The sequence below is a fragment of the Myodes glareolus genome, chromosome 8 (assembly GCF_982192425.1).
Source record: "Myodes glareolus chromosome 8, mMyoGla1.1, whole genome shotgun sequence".
NCBI classification, from domain to species: domain Eukaryota; kingdom Metazoa; phylum Chordata; class Mammalia; order Rodentia; family Cricetidae; genus Myodes; species Myodes glareolus.
Genome location: NC_142033.1, coordinates 54,095,838 through 54,115,405, shown reverse-complemented (window position 1 = coordinate 54,115,405; position 19,568 = coordinate 54,095,838). Strand labels below are relative to the sequence as shown.

At 46.1% G+C, this 19,568-nt stretch overlaps 1 protein-coding gene across 8 annotated transcripts in view; it reads right to left on the bottom strand.

Moving 5' to 3' along the window:
• Ccdc149 (coiled-coil domain containing 149) overlaps positions 1-19,568 on the bottom strand; it is an 89,714-nt gene that overhangs the window by 41,392 nt on the left and 28,754 nt on the right. For all 8 annotated transcript variants that reach the window (XM_048415067.3, XM_085691902.2, XM_085691900.2 and 5 more), the window contains 3 exons: positions 19,200-19,361; positions 17,707-17,745; positions 1,186-1,293 (listed from right to left, as the gene is read on the bottom strand). In XM_048415067.3, the coding sequence (XP_048271024.1) occupies positions 1,186-1,293; positions 17,707-17,745; positions 19,200-19,361 (309 nt within the window). The remainder of the gene's footprint in view (positions 1-1,185; positions 1,294-17,706; positions 17,746-19,199; positions 19,362-19,568) is intronic.

Below are 19,568 nucleotides of genomic sequence, written 5' to 3'. Positions count from 1 at the left end.
GAGCCCAGGACCAATACAAGGAGAACACTGAGTACCGTACCATCTCTTTCTGCTTCCACGTCGCGTTCCTGCCGGAGTTCCTTTCCCAGAAAGATGCTTCCTAAAGTTGCTTTTATTCTGTAACTAACACAGGGGCCAAACTTCCAGTACACAAACAGGGGTGGGGTGGGGTGCAGGGATGGCACCACATCCAAACCATCTGGGCCTCCTTCCCACCTAGCAGTCTGCACTGGCCTCTCTGATCTTTCATCGTTGAAGGTTTCCTGTAGGCAACTGACTTCCAGAGAGTACCAAACATGTTTTACACATACAAAAGGGAACATCTTTCAAAATGGTGCCTCCGAATAACCAACCACTCCCCATAAAAGAGAAAGCTACCTTTGTTTGTCAAGGAATGTGATAACATCTAGAAAAAAAAACGTCTCCCCAAGAAAGCACCCCTGGACACACAGAGACGCAATAGAGCATTTCCAAGTCAGAACCCAGCACCCTTGCTGTTGTGAGCACCGCCTCTGGCAAAGGGCTGAAAATGAATCTGTCCATGCCCGGCAAAGCAGAGAATTATTTGGGGGAACAGAATTTAACTTCAGTTTTCTTTCTCTTTTTCGATTGTACTTTTGTTCGCAGCTTCAGCGGGGAGAGAGTGAATGCACACATTTAGTTTGGAGTTTATGAGTTCATATTTTATAATTAACGTTGCCAACAGGGGAGTTTGATTAATGCCGAGCAGTGGATTTTGAGCAATGTTCCATACAAATTGCCAAATTTAGCAATAAAGTAAATTGGTGATGTGAACATCATTAGTAGAATGACTACTTAAAATTCAAATCATCTGAGCCACAAATCCATTATTTGTGTAAAAGGGAGGAAGTATCGCATTTGCTTTTATTTTGCCTTCAACCACATGTTATCTACCACCAAGCTGAATAGAGCGAAAGTTCTAGAATGGGTTGGAATGATATTTCAGAGCAGCTCCAAAGCACACACATGTGCACGCACGTGCACCCACAAAGGGGCTGCGATAAAGGCAAATGTTAAACCGTGAATTTGCATGATGGAAAATATAAAAATCTATAGCAATCTTTCCCCACCAAGGCTGCAGTGCATTTCCTGACATGCTACCCACTCAGAAGCATCCAGAGCGTGCACCTGCAGTGAGCCTTTCCCTGTCAATGTTCACAGTACCTTATTGTCACCCTGGACTTCGCCAAGCCTCTGCCGGAGTTCTTTAATTTCTTCTCCCAGATGTTTATTCCTGTCCTGAGAGTCTCTCAACAGCTGTGCAAGATTAGCCTGGAATATCAACATAGCACAACAGCAATCAGTATGGAGGTATGGACAAACGTGGGCTTTCCTGACGTATGGATGCCGGCATCCAGCTCATACAGAACCCCATGTAAGTGACTGTGTGTGAAAGCAGGAAGTGTGTAAGTTACACAGTAACAGCTCGAGGAGAGGAGGAGGAGGTGGACTGCAAGCTTCCATTATTTAGGGAGGTTCTTTTCCAGAGTGTCTCACAAAAGTGGACAGGTTACAGAGGAATCAGTCATGTTTGACTGTATCAAAATTTCCCGAAGAGCTTGTCTATCCTGGGGGGTTGCTGTGCAAGAGTGAGGATCCAAGTTCAAATCCCCAACACCCACATAAAAAGTCAGGCATGGCTGTGAGCTCAATGAGAGACCCTGTCTCAAGGGAGTAAGGTTAAGAATGACAGAGCAGGACCCCTGGTGTCCTCCTCCGATCTCTGTACCCTAGCAAGCACATACTTGCACACATATACACCACATGTATACACACAGGTAATAAAATAGCCACTTTCAAATCGGATAGTGTTGAGTTCACAAATTAGGGCCAGTAATGTCATAAAGGGTTTATTTTCTCATTTAGGTCATTTCTTCTGTTCCTTCCAATGTGTTTTGCTAAATGAACTCTTCTTTGCTATTTCAGTGCCCAGAATTTGTGTGTATATTTGCTTGTGCATATGTGTGTGCACGTGTGTTTACACATGTGGAGGACAGAGGCTGACATTGAATATCTTCCTCAATTGCTGTCCACCTTTTCTGAGACAGTCTGTCACTGAACCTGGGGCTCACCAGTTCCATTAGTCTACCTAGCCAGTGAGCCCTAAGGATCTGCCTTGTCTCTGTCTCCCCAACAATGGGATTACAGGTGTGGCTGTGCCTTCTTTTTACATGTGTGCTGGGGATCATACTCAGATCTCATGATTTTGCAGCAAGCATCTTACCCACGATGCCATCTTCCCAGGCTGAATGCCCAGAACTTCGGTTGCCATTCTAAAAGGCGACCGTTTCCAACATCAGAACTAGTTGTGATTCTTTGGTCTCCTGGTCTGTCTTCCATCTCATTGTTTCCTGATGGTAGTTCTCACGGTGCCAAAGAGCCCAGACTACTGCTTTCCATCCCAGTCTTCAAAACATCTCCCCTCCACACACACCACAAGCTTCTCCTCTTAAAAACACTTACTCCTATCTAGACCTGGGGTCCCGACCCTGTCAGAGGGGCTCACCTAGCCAGGCAGCTCCATTCCTTTCACCAAAGCAGCACTGCCGGCCCTCTGACATATACCCATCTCCTCTTGGGGCTCCCCTGGACTCTGGACACCCCTACACAGTTTCAGCTCACTCTTGTCCCCTGCTCTGCAGAAACCTACCCATGTTTTACAAAGAAAACTTGTCACCGGACAGACCGAGTTCTCCCCGCCTCTAGCAGAGACAACCACCGAGCACGGCGGCCAGTCACACAGGGCTGTGTGCGTGTGTTCCAAGTCTCGGGATGAGGACGAAGGATGGAGAAAGCTGGGGCCTCACAGCAGTCGCTTAAAGAACTGTACACGGAGCTAAATCTCCAGATGCCTTCCTGCTGAAGTTCAGGAAACCCAAACCCAGAGGCGTAAATGGACAACCCCCCCTCTAGTGGCCACGTCTCCAAGGACTTCTATGCCACACTTCTGGGAGCAATTATGTTGGGTTGGAAAAGGCAGCAAGGGAAAGACTCTAAAGACGAAATTTTTACCAGTTCTTGACACACCCCCAATCAGGCCTCCACAGTCCATTGGTTGGGACTGCTTTCTGTCTCTTCCTGCTAGGTACCGACCTCCATTCTCACTCCTTTTTCCTCCATGCCAGGCCTGATCCCATCTTGTCACCCAAACTCTCTGTCAGCTCCTTCAGGCTTTTGCATAGAGGTCACTGATCCCCACAGGACGCCCCCTGGACCATTGGATTTAACACGGCCACCCTCCCATTCGCTCCCATGCCTTTTGTCTGAGGCGCGTGCCATCTCCTAACATACCATATAATTCACTTCATGGTTTATTGCTCGCTGTTTATTTCCTGACTCCCTCTCCCTGCTCAAGCATAAGTTCCATGAAGGGCGAGGAACTTGGTTCTCGCTCCTCCCCTCTGCCCTAACACAGTGGAAAGGGGGGGATGAGAAGCTGAGCTGGAGGTTCTGGCCTCAGCATTGGGAGTAAGAAGCACTAACTCCTGAAACCAGTGCCTAGCATGTAGTCTTGCCTGAGACAAACTGTACTGTTCCCAATACACTCTCCAAGCCACAGTGCAATCTACATGCCACAGTGCAGTCTACATCGTCAACCCCATATTGGCAAGGCTCATAGCTTACAATATCTTGCTTCCCATTTTCCAAGAACTCTGCTCTCAGGAAATACAAAGTTGACGGTGGATGGGAAAAGTTAGACTCCCCTTTGTAGATGGAGAAGCAAGGAACCATTGCTCCCAACTGATTTTGGAAAGTTCCCCAGTGGAGGATTCAAAGTTCCGTCCTGGCTTTGTCGCTAGCTGCATGTGGGATTTTCTCCATCTGCAGAAGGGAACTAACACCGAACGTTCCATGTGGTGACCTGAAATGTGCACAGTAAACACAGAACACTGAAGCCCAGGTTGGGCACCCAGGGGGTGCTGCCAAAGCCCCTCCCCCATGGCACTAACTCAAGTACCCAGGGGACAGAGTTGTAGAGACACAGCAGGTCCCTCTGTGACCACAGCTGACCCTTTATGATTCTGGACCTGCACTGTTCATCGATCACTCATTTATTTACGCAAATGTTTACTGGGCATCAGCTTTGGGTTAGGCACTGTCTAAGGCCTGGGGATGTAGCAATGACCCAAACAGACAAAACTCTGTGGTTCCGTGAAGCGACTGATTACATGCTATACTATGTGGTACAGAATGAGAGCGGCTTACTCAGCTAGGTATTACTCTAGAAGTACAGGAAACAGAGTGTGCCGAAGAGGTCACAGTGAAAAGGAGATGGTGGACCTTGTGGGTATCTGGGGGCAAGGACCCAGGCAGGAAAGGGGCATTCCTCACCTCCTATCTCTGAGTTCTCTGTGTGTGGGGGGTACTGTTAAAAGTCACAGGCCAGGCTGGGTACAGTCACTGGAAGTTGTTCTTGATTGATACTTCCTGGTTCCTGCACTGTGCCTCGCTTCCACTGAACAGAAAATTCTCAGACATTAGCTCGTGGATCCTCTTAGAGAGCATAAGTCATAAGAATTAATAAGTAGCCTGACCTAATGGGCCAATCAGTTTATAATCCTATGGAGTCCTGTGTGTAATTTCTCTTTGGGATTTGCCGGCTGTTGGGGTACCGGGCGGGACGGAAATCCCAACAAGCCGGCCCCTCATGTTACATATGGCGCCCAGACGTGGATAACTGAATCCACATAAAGCTTGAGAAAGCTTGGGAAAAAATAGAGTAAAGCATGTTTTCTTGGTAGCAGCAATTTCTCGGGTCTGCTCTGCTTGCTAGAGGCAAGCAAAGGCTTTCATCTAAGAGAGGCTTCCTGACTCAGCTTTAGCTGCAAAACTTTGTGGCTCTTTTAAGAGGTCCTGCCACGAAACACTTAAACGTTGATGAAAAGCTGAACGTATGCTTTTCGGGTTTTCAGCCGTAGCAGAAAAAAAGCTGCGCTGTTTTAAAATGCCGGTTTTCTGGGCTGTCCTGCCAGGTCAAACTCTGACTCTTTTAGGCAGGCAGTCCGACTGAGTGTGGTCTGTGAGCAGAATACTACAGCTTGCTTGCTAGCAAGGACCTTGAAACGCCATAGAGTTGTGGCAGTGAACTGAAGCTCTGACTGGTATCTCAGCCATGAGGAATGGGCTGGATCTAGTCGTCAAAGCTACAGCTCTCCATATTGCTTAGTAAATTAAAGGCTCATGTGGTCAGAAAGAGAGAGAGAGAGATACAGTAAAGAGAGATTCAAAGAGGAAAAAAAACCTCTAAATATTTTACAGTGTGTTAAAAATATATGCAGGCTAAAAGTTAGTTCTTAATGTAAAAAAAGGAAAGAGAGTAGTTGTGTGTGGTGGTACACACCTTAAATCCCAATGCCTGGGAGGCAGAGGCATATTGACCTCTGTGACTTCAAGGGACAGAGGTAGAGATTGACCTCTGTGACTTCAAGGTGTGGTAGCACACGCCTTTAATCCCAATGCCTGGGAGGCAGAGACAGATCTCTGTGAGTTCAAGGTGTGGTAGCATACACCTTTATTCCCAGCACTGGGGAGGCTGAGACAGTGAGAGCTCTGAGTTCAAGGACAGCCTGGTCTACAGTGTTATTCCAGGACAAAGATATATACAGAGAACCTGTCTTAAAAAGTAAAAGTAAAAATAAAAGAAATAGAGGTTAAAGTAAAGCCACACAAAGATGGAAAATACAAAGAGAATCTTGATACTGTATGCCATTATGCTCTCTTTTAATTGTTTGAATGCTGAGGAAGGAGCAACAGTCACCAAAAGACATTTGTTTATAAATGCTGTTGAACTAACCCAAGATAGACATTTTGAAAATACCTTGGCTTCAAAACTGAAGTCAAAAGGTATGTTACTTTGGAGAAGAGATTCTGCTTTTGTTTCCACAGAAAATGAGAGGCTATGGATTTATTCAGAGTTAAGAAAAATCATCTTTGACCAAGGGAGGCCACCTGAGAAATCGACAGGAACAGATGGCCCAGATGACAGAGTTCTACATCCAGAACTGATTCAAGACTGCAGCCTGAGATGATCAAGACTCCCAGGATACTTCAGTCAGGACTTGATTATAACTCTAAATTTTCTTTAGGTCCCCATAAGATCATCAGCGCCCCCAACCAGCAGGAAGTAGCCTGAAATACTACGCCCACATTCCCAACAAATGGATTATGGGTATTTTCCTTTGTTTAAAAAAAAAAAGAGGGAAATGGTGCGGGAGAATTGTCTGTATTCTGTCAATCATATTTTAATAAAACGCTGATTGGTCAGGCAGGCAGTAGAGGCGGGAAAGCCAGACAGGACGTAAGGGTGGAGCAAAGAGACTGGGAGTATTCTGGGACACAGGAAGCCCTCAGGCATTCCTGCGCAGACCACTAAAGAGGCAACATGTAAGCTGTCACACTGAGAAAGGTACTGAGCCCATGTGGCTAACATAGATAAGAATAATGGGTTAAGATAAGTCATAAGAATTAATAAGTAGCCTGACCTAATGGGCCAATCAGTTTATAACCTTATGGAGTCTTCTGTGTGATTTTCTTTGTTGCTTGCCGGCTGTTGGGGTACTGGGCGGGATAGAAACCCCAACAAGCCGTCCTTCGTTCTACAGAGAGCCAGCAGCAGCGTCCACCCTGATGGAAGGGCAGGCACCAGGCAGGAAGGAAAGTCTCAGGGGAGGAACCGCTGCCACCAGCACCCTTCCATGAGCACCAATCAAAACGTACAAGGAAACCAAAGCACAAAGATGGCCACACCCCCAGACTTCCCCTCTTCAATCAACAATGGCTCCACCCCCTGGCAGGGAGGGGAGACCCTGGCATTCAGGGACCACTGCCACTGACGTAGCAAAGCCAGAGAAACTCATCTCATGCAACAGAAAAGATACGTTCCTCAGTCCATCCCTCACTGATGCTTTTGTGCGATGCAGCCAACATGAATTATTAGGAAAATAATTTAAGAAAACCCTGTGTTTTAAAGACATGCCCACACAATGGTTCTAAAAAGCCTCTAAAAGCTTGTTCCTAATTTCCTTGATAATCTTTTAATGGACCAGAAACAATTAACATGCATCGTGGCTCTGGACCAGGGCCTTGCTCTGATAAGTGCTGGCCTTGGTGCTCCTGGACTCTTGGATACAGAGCAGGACAGAAACCCAGGATAAGCACCCAAGATCCCAGAGAACACTGGGGTAGAGGTTTGGGCTGTAACAGAAAAGGCATTCAGAGAGCCAGAACCATTGTTATCAAACCATATTTAGTCTGCAGCCCAGCTGAAAAGGCTACAGTCACAATACAGCCAAGATTCCCGCCATCACCCACAATGCTGTGATGGTGGTCAGTTGGAATCACAATACCTTTGGAGCTGTGAGTTCACAGTATATCTACCCCAGTCTTGTGTTTGACCTCAGGGGTAGAAGTGGAAGGGAGAGGCACCCTTGCCTTAAGGCAAGTGACGGTAAATTTTTTATATACTTGTAAGGGAGGGTTGTCAATACACAACCCTTCTCTACTGAAGCCTTCTGCCTTCTCAACTCTGAAACAGTAACTTAACACCAGAATATAACTATTCTGCTAGGGTACCCAATTGTTTGAGAAACACCTTAAAGGAGAGGGTGTGGCACATTTTCCAGAGCTTGAAATAGAGGAGCAAAGTTCACACAATTCTCCTGACCAAAAATAGCACCCATGACTCACACACCCGCTCTAACAATCCATCACGCGAGCAGGTGGTGCCTGCTTACAATTTATCCGCTATGCAGAGCACTTTGTCTCCCTGGTATTGAGAAGGACTCCGTGACCATCAGTTTGGAATAGCACTTCATGAAAGAAATGTCAGGGAGAATGTGGCAATGCACTAGGGTTTCAAAGGGAAGGGAGACAGCCCAGGAGCATGCATCTTTCCATCACCAGGGCAGGTGGTGGTCCAGCAGAAAAGCTCAAAGAGGGACATAAAGGAACCTCTTTTAAATATTCAGACCAAGCTAGAAAAGGCTGACATCGTCTCCTTGGTAATAAGTGTGTGTGCTGAAAACAGCAGGCAAACTATAGACTCCTCACCCTTAAGTCACTCGAGCTGTCCTTAAGTTGTGACCGCGGACCAGTGAGATGGCTCAGCCAGCCAGGGTGCCTGCTGAGCCTGACAAGAAAGTTCAATCCCTCGGGCCCACGTGGTGGAAGGAGATCACTAACTCCCAAAAGTTGTCCCTTGACCTCCACACATGTGCTGTGGCGCATGTGCACACACACAGATTAAATAAATAGAATATCATTAAAAATTGCAATTGTGACAGAAGAGGGAAGGAGATTTGCTAGGATGAAACAGGAAGAGAGGGTGGTGAAGTGGTTTATTGGTTAAGAGCACTTGCTGCTCTTCCAGAGATCCAGAGCTTTCAGTCGCCTATAATACCAGCTCCAGGGGCTCAGACACACTCTCCCTGCCCCAGGAACATCCTCACACACATGCCCAGTCACATGTAAACACAAACAAACACATATCATATAACCTTAGTGACAAGCAGGGAGAGGTGAGGCTTAAAGAGTCTTGTCACATTCCATTGTGGAGACCTTTCCATTAACAAGGGGAAGCTCAGGCCCCAGCACAGGATGCATAGATGACACATGGATGATGCATGGGTGATGAATGAATGATGCATGGGTGACACAAGGATGACACATGGGTGATGCATAGATGATGAATGGATGACACATGGATGGTGCATGGGTGATGCATAGATGATGAATGGAACGATGAATGGGTGATGCATGGATGGTGCATGGGTGACACATGGGTAACACATGGATGATACATGGGTGATGCATGGGAGACACATGGGTGATGACAAATGGATGATGCATGGGTGACACATGGGTGATGCATGGATGACACATGGATGGTGCATGGATGACACATGGATGATGCATGGGTGATGCACGGGTAATGCATGGATGGTGCATAGATGATGCATGCTGTATCCGCTAATTTTTAATGCCAACTTGACACAAGCTGGGGTCAACTGGGAAAAAGAATGTTAATTGAGAAAAGTGCCTCTTTAGGATTTGTCTGTGGGCAAACCTAGGGTGCATTTCCTTGAATGCTGAATGATATGGGAGGGAAGTGCCACCCCTAGGCTGGGAGTCCTGGGTGCTGTAAGAAGGCAAGCACAAGCTAAGCAAGCAAGCAAGTAGCTCTCCTCCATGCCCTGTGCACCAGTTACTACCTCCAGGTTCTGCCTTGAGTTCCCGCCCTGACTTCCCTGGATGATGAACTTATAAGCTGTAAGGTGAAATAAACCCTTTCCCCAAAGTTGCTTTTGGTCATGGTGTTTTATCACAGCAACAGAAACGCTAACTAAGACAGCTGTGTACCTCAGCATCTCCCCAAGCCAGCTCCTAACTGCGAGAACAGTGTGCCCTGGGAACGTTCTGCACAGGGCAGTTGCCACACCTCTTGACGACCAGTATGAAGACATCGGGGAGCCAGTATCTCTCACTCAAACCTCAGGGTCACCTTTCAATAGGAATTCTCATTGGGAAAGCTTAGTCTCCTTACTGCAACTCCTCTGGAATCTGTTACATACACAGCATCTTAGCCATCAAGTCATGGGAAGGTTAGTCTATATCATAATATAAAATGATAGGGCCTGGGCTGGAGATATGACTCAGTCTCAGCAGTTACAACTGGGTACTATCCTTCCAGAGGACCTGAGTTCAAATCCCGGTACCCATATCAAGCCACTCATAACTGTCTGCATCACCAGCTTTAGGAGGAATTGACACCTCTGGCCTTAATAGGTACCCACACTCACATGCACATACCCCCCCCACACACACATGCACGCATATGCACACACACACACACGCGCACACACACACGATACATAAATAATTGATCTATACTAGGATGTCTTACAACATACCTCTTCATTTACAGACTTATCAAAATAGGAAGTTAAAAGTAAAATGAAAATAAGATGAGACAGAAAGAGAAGCAAATCCTTGATTTGATCAAGAAATGAGAGAAAGAAACACAGAGCAGATTCAGAGGACACTGCTGGGTTGCACTGCACGGGGAAGTTCAAATCCTGGGCCCCTGGAAGCCACAGCTTCCATAGGGCAGAGTACAAGATAAAGCACAAATACATTTAAAAATATAAACCCACCTTACATCTGATGAAACACCAGTGTTCTTAAAGCCTGTGATGGCTGGCAAGTTTAATTGAAGTTTCCACTATGCTGTCTTGGTCCAGTGGCAACTCCTATGTTCACAGTAATTGAGTCAGACCTGTTCAGCAAAGGGCCCCTGCTCATAGAGACTGCCAGAGCAATAATTTCCATCACACCGGCAGCACTCTTATTTATGAACACCAGCTACAGCGAGCACGTTCTGCGCATATGTTGGGCACACAAGAGCTCAGCCTCCTCCCCCATCCTCACAGATAAACCTCTTTCCAGGCAGGCAAACCTGTTGCGTGACTTTAGAAAAGGCACAGTTTAAATAAATATTTGCCCGACCTAGGACATTATGATTCTGCTCCTGCTTGCTAGTGGCTCCCAGGATAACTCCCAAGTGTTTTAGAGTGAGTCTTATGAATCGGGGTCACGCCCACACTCCATGTCAAGCTGTTATGAGAATTTGCAGAGTGTGAGAGCCAAGATGGAGTCACAGTCCTGCTGGGGGAGGACTCAGCAGCTGGACCTGGGCTGCCTCCTGGCTTCCCTAGTGCAACAGTAAGTCACTCCTTTCAAAGTGTTCTGAAGAACTCCTCAAAGCGCTTGAAGTCTTTGAAGGAAGTTTCAGGTTCTCTGCATCAAACCAGGATTCCTGTACAAAGTCGTTCTGATTTGTGGGCCCCGGGGACTAAAATAAGCTTGACCAAGAAGACTTTGCTGAAATAAAAGGCCCCCTCCTTTCCTGCACGGGGCCACTCCACACTCCATTTCCCTGAGAGTTGACATCTCACGCATGTCACTGTATAAATAAGCCATTCCTTTTTAGAGGCAAGAAAGCAAAGGCTCCCTGGTGGGCCAGGGGAGATGCCTCCCAGGGTTCTCGTGCTTGAAATGAAACAAGCAAAGACAAAGATATTAAAGATGTGTTTGACTGTCTGTTTCAAGGAGGAGTTTGGGGAGGAGGAGTGTGCTGCCGTGACCCAAAAGAATCCTATCACCTAAGAAGATTAACCCAAGATCATCTCAATTCCCCTTTGCCTCCTTCACGGAAAGTGCTTGTTTAGCAAAAGAAAAATATTTAAAGGGTCGTTTGAGATTTTCCCATGATCTCTCCGCGCAGTGCAAAGGGGCGCACTGTGTACAGTTCTGCCTGGAGTAATGGGAAGACGTTTTCATTTCAATATCCCACGAGAAGCTATTAGTGCAATTGCTGTTGTCTTGGTTTCTTCACAGCTTCTTTAACGGGTGATTTACCACTGGAAATTGAGTTGTTTGAAAAAGGAGTCCAAGGTCCAAAAGGAAGGCATGACAACTATATTCCTAGAATTTACAAGCGTGAAAGTTCAAGTCTGTGTTCTAAGGAGATTAAGAAGGGAAAAAGACAGACACAATTACGGTCAGTGGCTGGTGGCCACCAGAAAAGGACTAGCTTATGTAACAGGCTCCCAAACCTTGGCACTACTGCCACCATGATGAAAGTACTACTCACACCACAAAACTCAGCATGTAGTCAGCACCACCTGCCAAAACAAAAACAAAGACCTAATCCATCAAAGTCCATAGTTCTGGAAAAGTCTCTAAATGTACTAACCTTGCTTTTTGGCTTCTGTAGTTTTGCTTCTGGCTAACGGTTCATACCACCTGAAGCCAGTCAGCCCAGGAGATTGTTTTTCTGCTCAAAAGTTTACTCTGAAGAAGGCTTGGGATTACACTGAGACCCCAAATCCCCAGTATCATCTCCAGTCAGCTTCTACAGACTTCCTAGTGTCCAAGTATTCTTCTCTGGTGGACACACCACAACAGCTTAGTGTAAAAACCCTACCTCCATTTCTGGTTCTTTCCCACTGCTTGGCAGAGGGCTCTGAACAGAACTTCCAAACTGGGTTGAACTAAAGGTGACGACCATGGTTCATTCCTGCTCAAGCAGTCCTACAGATCCAAGATAGAATCTAAACATCACCCCACACAGAGTCATCTAGAACCTAGCCTTGCTCTGTGAACCTGCTGTGTGGCCTTGGATAATCCCAAGAAAATTATCCAAGACCCAGCATTTACCAAGCAATCACCAAGTACTAGGCAAAGCACGTAGGGTGGCTATTCTTGGTTGTCAACCTGACTACATCTGGAATTAGCTAAACCTCAAGTGACTGGGGAAACCCAGAAGGGATTTTTCTTAATTAAATCATTTGAAGTGAGGAGACCCACCTTTACTAAGCATCCCTTGTGGTAGGAAGATCCACCTTTAACCTGGCCACACCTTTTGCTGGCAGCCTATATACAAGGCTCGGAAGGAGGAAGTGCTTGCTCTTTGCTTGTCCTTCCTCTTGCTGGCAAGTTGACTCTTTCACTAACATTAGAGTCTACTTTGCGATTCCAGCATACACTAGAGACCAGCTGAGGCGTCCGGCCTCATAGACTGAACAACTACTGCATTCTTGAACTTTCCATTGGCAGTCATTGTCGGACTAGCCGGACCACAGCCTGTAAGCTTCTCCAGTAAATCATTCATATATATATTCTGATCTGTGACACTGTGATTTTGTTTCTGCTTGGTAACTCCCTGGATAACTCCCAAGTATTTTGATTATTGATATATTATTGTTATATAGACTAATTGTACATGTTCTGTTCCTCTGGAGAACCCTGACTAATACGGCACTTAGAAGCCCTCCTGAAGAAGTTGCTCAAAAGAACTTCATGACTATGTCTCATTAGAATCTCCATTTTGATGAGGAGGCAATGGTGGCTCAGAAAGGTTATGCAGCTTGCCTAGGGTCAGCCATCTAGCAAAAGATTATACTTGAATTCACTGGACTGGAAAATATTATCTAAGCCCATGGCATTGCCTTTATGTAAGGTGCACCTCACCTGCAAGACCTCAGACCACAGCAGGCCTTACAAACACAGGCATGAACATCTCTATGGTTTCTTAGAAAGCACACAGAACTATGATAACTAATGTTATGCTACTATTTTATATCAAAATATACGAAGAACCCTCAATATATTTACAGCTCCTAACATGCAACCTGTGGGATGCCAAGGAGTCACAGGTAGGCTGTAAAGGATCTATGACTCTGTGAAGCCGTAGGAAAGTTTCTGTGACAAGCACATGGGCTTCTTCTAGAGTGAGGGCCCATGGCTTTGGACATGTTTGTACAGTCATCTCTGATCCTCAAAAGGATGAGATGCACTGGTTCTATGAATTGAAAAAATAGAGAAGGTATGACAAGGTATGATCACAGCATCTCTCATTCAAGAAATGAATAGGCAAGAGCCTAGGGAGGTACTTCCAAGTCAGGGATAGCTGTCACAGACATAAGGACAATGGGACAGCAAGAACCAAAATGAGCACCTTCTTCTGCAGTGTGCACATCTTGTGACCTCCATGCTGCCTCTATTAACTTGGCAGTCGGGTCTGGTTCAGCGCCATCTGTTCATGCCAGGTGCATTCACTTTGCAGCTGGAGGGGTAAACACTCCTCCTTCTGGCTCACATCTGGGATCAATATGCCATGTAGGTTTGGGGGCACCAGGTCAGGGGTGTGCCTCCCCCACTTCCTGCTCACAAAGCAGCTCAGGAAATGAGCATGCCTCCCCTTATAAGCACACAAACTGTCTGGTTTGGGCTAAATAGGAAATCATTTTGGAACCAGGATCTAAAACGCAACTGTGTGTTCCTCCCCGCTCTGAACGGGTTGAGATAGAGGGACTTTAAAATGACAACTCAAAATCATTCACTGGCCTAAGGACTAACAGGAAACAAAATTTTTAAATATTTCAAAGGGAAAAGGCCTTCTTCCTAATACCAAGACTATTCCTCAATACTACTTAGCCCCCTAATTTGCGCACCCAGAACCTACCTTTGGACCACAGTTTTCTCTCCTCTGCAGTTACTGTCTGCCAGCCTATATTTAATGACTTTGTCCACTGACTTATTCACAGTAACACCATTAGAATTAATAATGGCTGCATTATTGGTCATTCATACCAAGATACCTTGAAGTGAGGGGCTGATGCCGGGACAAGAGGTGAGGTCAAAGAGCAGTGAATTTGACAGCACCAAGTCCAACAAGTCAATGGCTTTGCTCTGCCTCTTTTCACCCCAGATCCTTCCCGCCAAAATAAGCACCGGGCGCATGCAAAGTGCTCATTAAGGTCTTCCTGAGACCCAGTAGTCACCACCAGCAGCTGGAATACAAGTTAGTGCTCAAGCCCTACTTCCTGGCCAGCTAGTCACATGACTTCTACATCCTTGACCTCCATAAGCTTCCAGTTCCGCCCTGGTCAGACAGCACTGACCATAACCACAGCCTGACTTGGTTGATTGGGAAGGAGCTAAATGAGGTCACCCACAGGGCCTGGAAGAGTGAGTGAGAATGGATGAACAGGAATGCTGACTATGTTTAGTATATGCTATTCCTAGATCATTTCAGTAAGGCACATAAAGCAGGGGACCATGACACTGTCCATCAGCACCCATCTCATGGATGCAGTGGGAGCCACCTCACCTCTGCAGAAAGCCTAACCCAGCCTGTATAACCTGAAATGGGCCCTAGGCCAATCCTGGCCTATGCTCTTCCCTGAGACCCAGGGAACTGCCCTTTTCTCAAGGTTAAAGGGGTAGGGTTCATAGTTCCAATGTCATTAGTGGCCTAAGCAACAGAGTTGGCATGGAGGGTAGACCTAGGGCCACTCAAGCTGATCTCCCTACTCCCCAGGACAGTTGCCTTTTGGCCTCTCATGAGTACTGGACAAACAACTACTCTAGGGAGGCTCCTAAAAGCCAGGAACCATTTCTTTAGCCAAAACTACTTGGAACTACAAATGCAATCAGAAGGCTTTAAGAAGGACATCATATTCTGTAGAGAGCTAAAAGTCATGCACGGTTAGCATTTTAGGAGAGAATGACTTTTATTTACATGGAGGAGGAAGAGAGGGAGGAAGAGAGAAAAACAGAAGAAGGAGAGAAGGAAAAATAGGCAGAGGAAGAAAGAAAAGAGGAGGAGGAAAAGAGGAGAAGAAGAGACCTTCGCTAAAGCTCACCTGTGCCAGGCACTGCACTGAGCAATCTACCTGTACCATATCCTCTGCCTCCCCATGGACACTCCACACAGTAGGCATCACATTTATCTTATTCTATGGAGGAGAATGCTGAGGTACCCAGAGGTGCCTTCTTGAGGCCACACATTCTAGAGCACATCATTGCTGACCCCTAATGGCCCTTCCATCCCAGATGACCAACCTAAGCCAAGAGCATAATAACCCTTGGGGGTTAGACCAAGAATGGGAAATAGCCTTCATGGGTCTACCTAGAGGAAAGGGCTTGACCTTTGGGCATCCCACCTCTCCTGCTCAGGGGCAGCAGCCGTCGAAGGAAGCTGACTACAAGAGGAAGGAGTCCTCACAGTGGCCACAAAAATAGAGTTCTCAGGTGAGATGAGCTTGAACTTCAGGTAACGTTGACTTAGACTTTCGTATGTGTGTCCCCAACATTGCATGGCATGTGTTTTTATCCTAAGAGCATTCATTGGCTATCTGACTTCAAGTCTACCTGGGTACCCTGCATTTTTATTTGCTAAATATGCCTCAGAGGAGAGAAACGGTACTGTTAACCTCAGGAGACTGCCGGTCACATAGCCCTTTGACTGCACCAGCTCAGAGACTCTGGTTCCTCAAGGCCATCACATCTTTGACCAGATCTACAGCTCGGAATTCTCTTATTTGCACCCCATCCTGTATCTCCTCGCCGGGCAGGAAGGATGCTCAGCCCAAGCTTCAGCATCATATTAATCCCCAAAGGGAAGGGAACTAAGCACCATATTAAAAGCCACAATGCTCATGTTTGGCACCTTGAACTTGTATTTTTAGAACAGTAAGGACGCAGCTTGACAGACTTACTGGAATTCATCAGATTCTCCTCAGTCAATGTAAATATGTCATTATAAAGTCACAGAATACGAATGCACTTAGAACTGGAAAACTCCTTCATGAATACTAACAAACTCTGAAATCACAGGGAAGATGACTGCCTACAGCTATCGAAAACACCCAGCAAGCCAAGATTAAGGATTTCAGTTTTTAAACAGTAATGATAAACTCCCATGTAATTTTGTTTAGAAAAAAACATCAATTAGCCACACAGAAAAATTAGACTAGATCAAACATGGAGCTTTATAAACTAGTCACATAGAGCAGAAAGGAGTGTATGAGCCAGCAGCATAGACAGGTGGGTGTGGACGGCAGTGCTATTTACGGATGAAAGTTGTGTGTGTGTGTGTGTGTGTGTGTGTGTGTGCACATGTGCATGCACGCGTATGCATGCATGTGTGCGAGTGAGAACGTGTGTATGTGTGACTGTGCATATGAATGAGTGTGTGTGTGTGTGTGTGTTTGACACTGTTCACCAGCATCAGATATCTTGAGCTAATGAACCCAGGAGTTTTATGTGCAGTATTTGCACATTAGCAGTCAACTGTGTTCACTGACACCCGTCAGTTATGACCACAGGATGCTGATGTTACAGCCCAGGGCATATGGTTGCTGTCTGTGTCCTGGTTTATGCCCACCGGTTCTGAAGTCCTGCTCAGGTGAAGAGGCCTGCCAGAACAGAACGTGCCACCACTAACATCGCCACCACCTGGGCACATCTAACACACAGCATGAGGCAAATTAGAAAAACTGCAAAGTTAAGGGAAGGTCCAAGAAAACTGTCTTAGGAAAAAGATCACTGCTTTTCATACACACACGGGGGGAGGGGGGTTCAAATTAACTCATAAATTGACAGATTTAATCAATTTACTGTTAACCAGCAACTTAAAAACAATTTTTAAAGAAATTAAATTGAGATACCCCCTTTTGTCACCCAACAAATTTGGATGCTCACTTGTAGCAATTTAATGAAACAACTTTCAGAAAATTCCAATAAGATCTGTATGTGAACAGGAAGACTTGATAAAAATATTTCTCAGTTTTAAAAAAACTGAAAAAAGTAACAAATACGAACCATTTGAACAGAAGGAACTAAGGCACAAGGATGAACAGACATGGAAAGCACAGCACAGGTGAAGAATCGGGATCACGTAGGGCAGACACCGGTCTGTACAGGAAGCCCAGTGGAACAGCCACATGTACACAAAAGGAGGTAAGACAGGGTTGGCCACCATGCAGAGAAAAGTAAGCAAACAGCTCGGGAGTTTTGATAGGAGACATGTTTAAAAGTCAGCATGCCTCCTCCAAAGTAAGGAGCCCGATCACTCAGTTCCCCGCTTCTCAAGAGAATTCCCCCAGAGTCCCGGGGCTCAGTCAGCTGGTGTCTCCCCACATCTTGCTGGGCTGTGCTCAGTATCCCTTCTGCCTCTCCCGGTCCCTCTTACAGCCACATCCCCCAGCACCTGAAAAGATTGCAGGAAAACTTAAAAAGGAATTTTGCTCTAGACAGTTGGGGCTTCCCAATTCTTTGGATTGTGTCAAGGTAATGGTCACCTTGATGTGAGAGTTGCCTGATATCAAGAAGAAATCTTACCTGCTTCCTCTTTTCAGGGGGAAGTGATGGGTCTCCATCCTACAAAGAAACACATACAACATTTTACTTCTTCCCAAGAATAAACCCAGACTCACCACAGAATCTCCACCCTCAGTTGGGCCGATGTGAATCTAAACTCAGACCAATCCCCACCAGCCATGCAGCTGGTAAGGTGAGAGAGCAAGCTTGACAATGCTTTAAAAATAACTACCACTTGATGGGGACCCCAGAGAGTCAGCTCAAGACCAAACACGAACTCTCCAAAATGATGCTTCTAAAAGGGAAATCTAGATGGATCAAAATTACTTTCAAGCAGAGCGTAAAACTGAAATAGTTATTCATTTGGTTAAAGTTCTTTGAAATAGAATAAAAAGAATAGTGACTGATATGAACACAGACATAAACACATGCACACACATGCATGTGTGCATACACACATAAACATGCATGAATACACACATACAGGCACATACATGTACAAATACACATGCACACACATATAAATGCATATACATACACACATATATAAACATATTGCATATACGCACAGATGTGTGCATGCATACAGACACAATCACAAGTACACATATACACATAAACATGCACACATATGAAAACACACATGTATACATACATACACACATGTAAACACACATGCACAGGAACACACAGACACGTGTGTGTGTGTGTTCATTATATAAGCTCTCTTTCTCTAGGACAACCCTGGCTAACATAGGTAATGTCAGCCTGTTTACAAGGCCTAGGAAGCCTTTGCTGTCAAGTGCTGGGTAAAGAGACCATACTTTAGACAGCATTGGCACATGCTGTCCAGAACCCCATGCTGAGGGAGAACAGAACAGCAGCCACCACGGGAGCGTGCAACCCTCGCCTTACAGCAGCCACCAGCCACCTGTGGGGCTTGGGCCCATGGGATGGGACAGGACAATGAGGGACTGAGTTTCTTATTTTCTTTAATGCCAATTAGCTCAGTTAAGTTGGAGAGCCATGTGGAGCTGGCAGCCTCTGTACTGGCACAAATTTAAGATATTAATACTCTTTAAAATAACAAGGAAAGTCCATAATAAAATAATAAGGAAACAGCCACAGTAAACACACATGGATATGAGCATCTTCACATGTGTTAGGTCTAGCAGCCTGGAACTGCATGCATGTGGAGCAGATTGTAGCGGAAACAGGTGGTGTGCACGTTTCTACTTTAAAACTTTGGTTTGGTTTGATTTGGGCTTTTTTGTTGTTGCTTGCTTGTTTGCTTGCTTGGGACAGGTTGTCAAGCCTCTCACCCACTAGGTAGCCAAGGAAGGCCTTGAATTCCTAATCCCCCTGCCTCCACCTCCCAAGCTAGGGCTCCAGGCATACACCTGGCTACCTGGTGAACTGTTGGCAAGGGGTGGCTTTTGAAAAGAGGATATCACCACAGCCCCTTTTCCGGTCTTTGCAGAGGGGACCAGATATCCCTCCGGTGCCAGACTTACAATCAGCTCCCGATACTTCTTCTTCAGGGACTGGTGCCGCTCCCGCAGCTGATTAGCCATGAGTTTGTACTGGTCCCTCTCCTGCTGGCAGGTATCCAGCTCCTTGGAGAGGATCAGCAGGGCCTCCTTCTTGCTCTCCAGCTTCCGCTTACACACCAGGTACTGCAGAACAAAGGACCACTGGTCAGAAATGGCAAGTGGGCTTTACAGCCCCAGGGCATTGTGCTCCACACCCTCCCCTCCCCCTTCATGGCTCGGGATCACACTTTTAGACACTTCCCAGTGGCATATGTACAGAACAGTTGCCACATGACCTGACACAGTTCTCTCAAGACAAAGTCAAACCTTAGCTGTCTGTGAACGTTCACG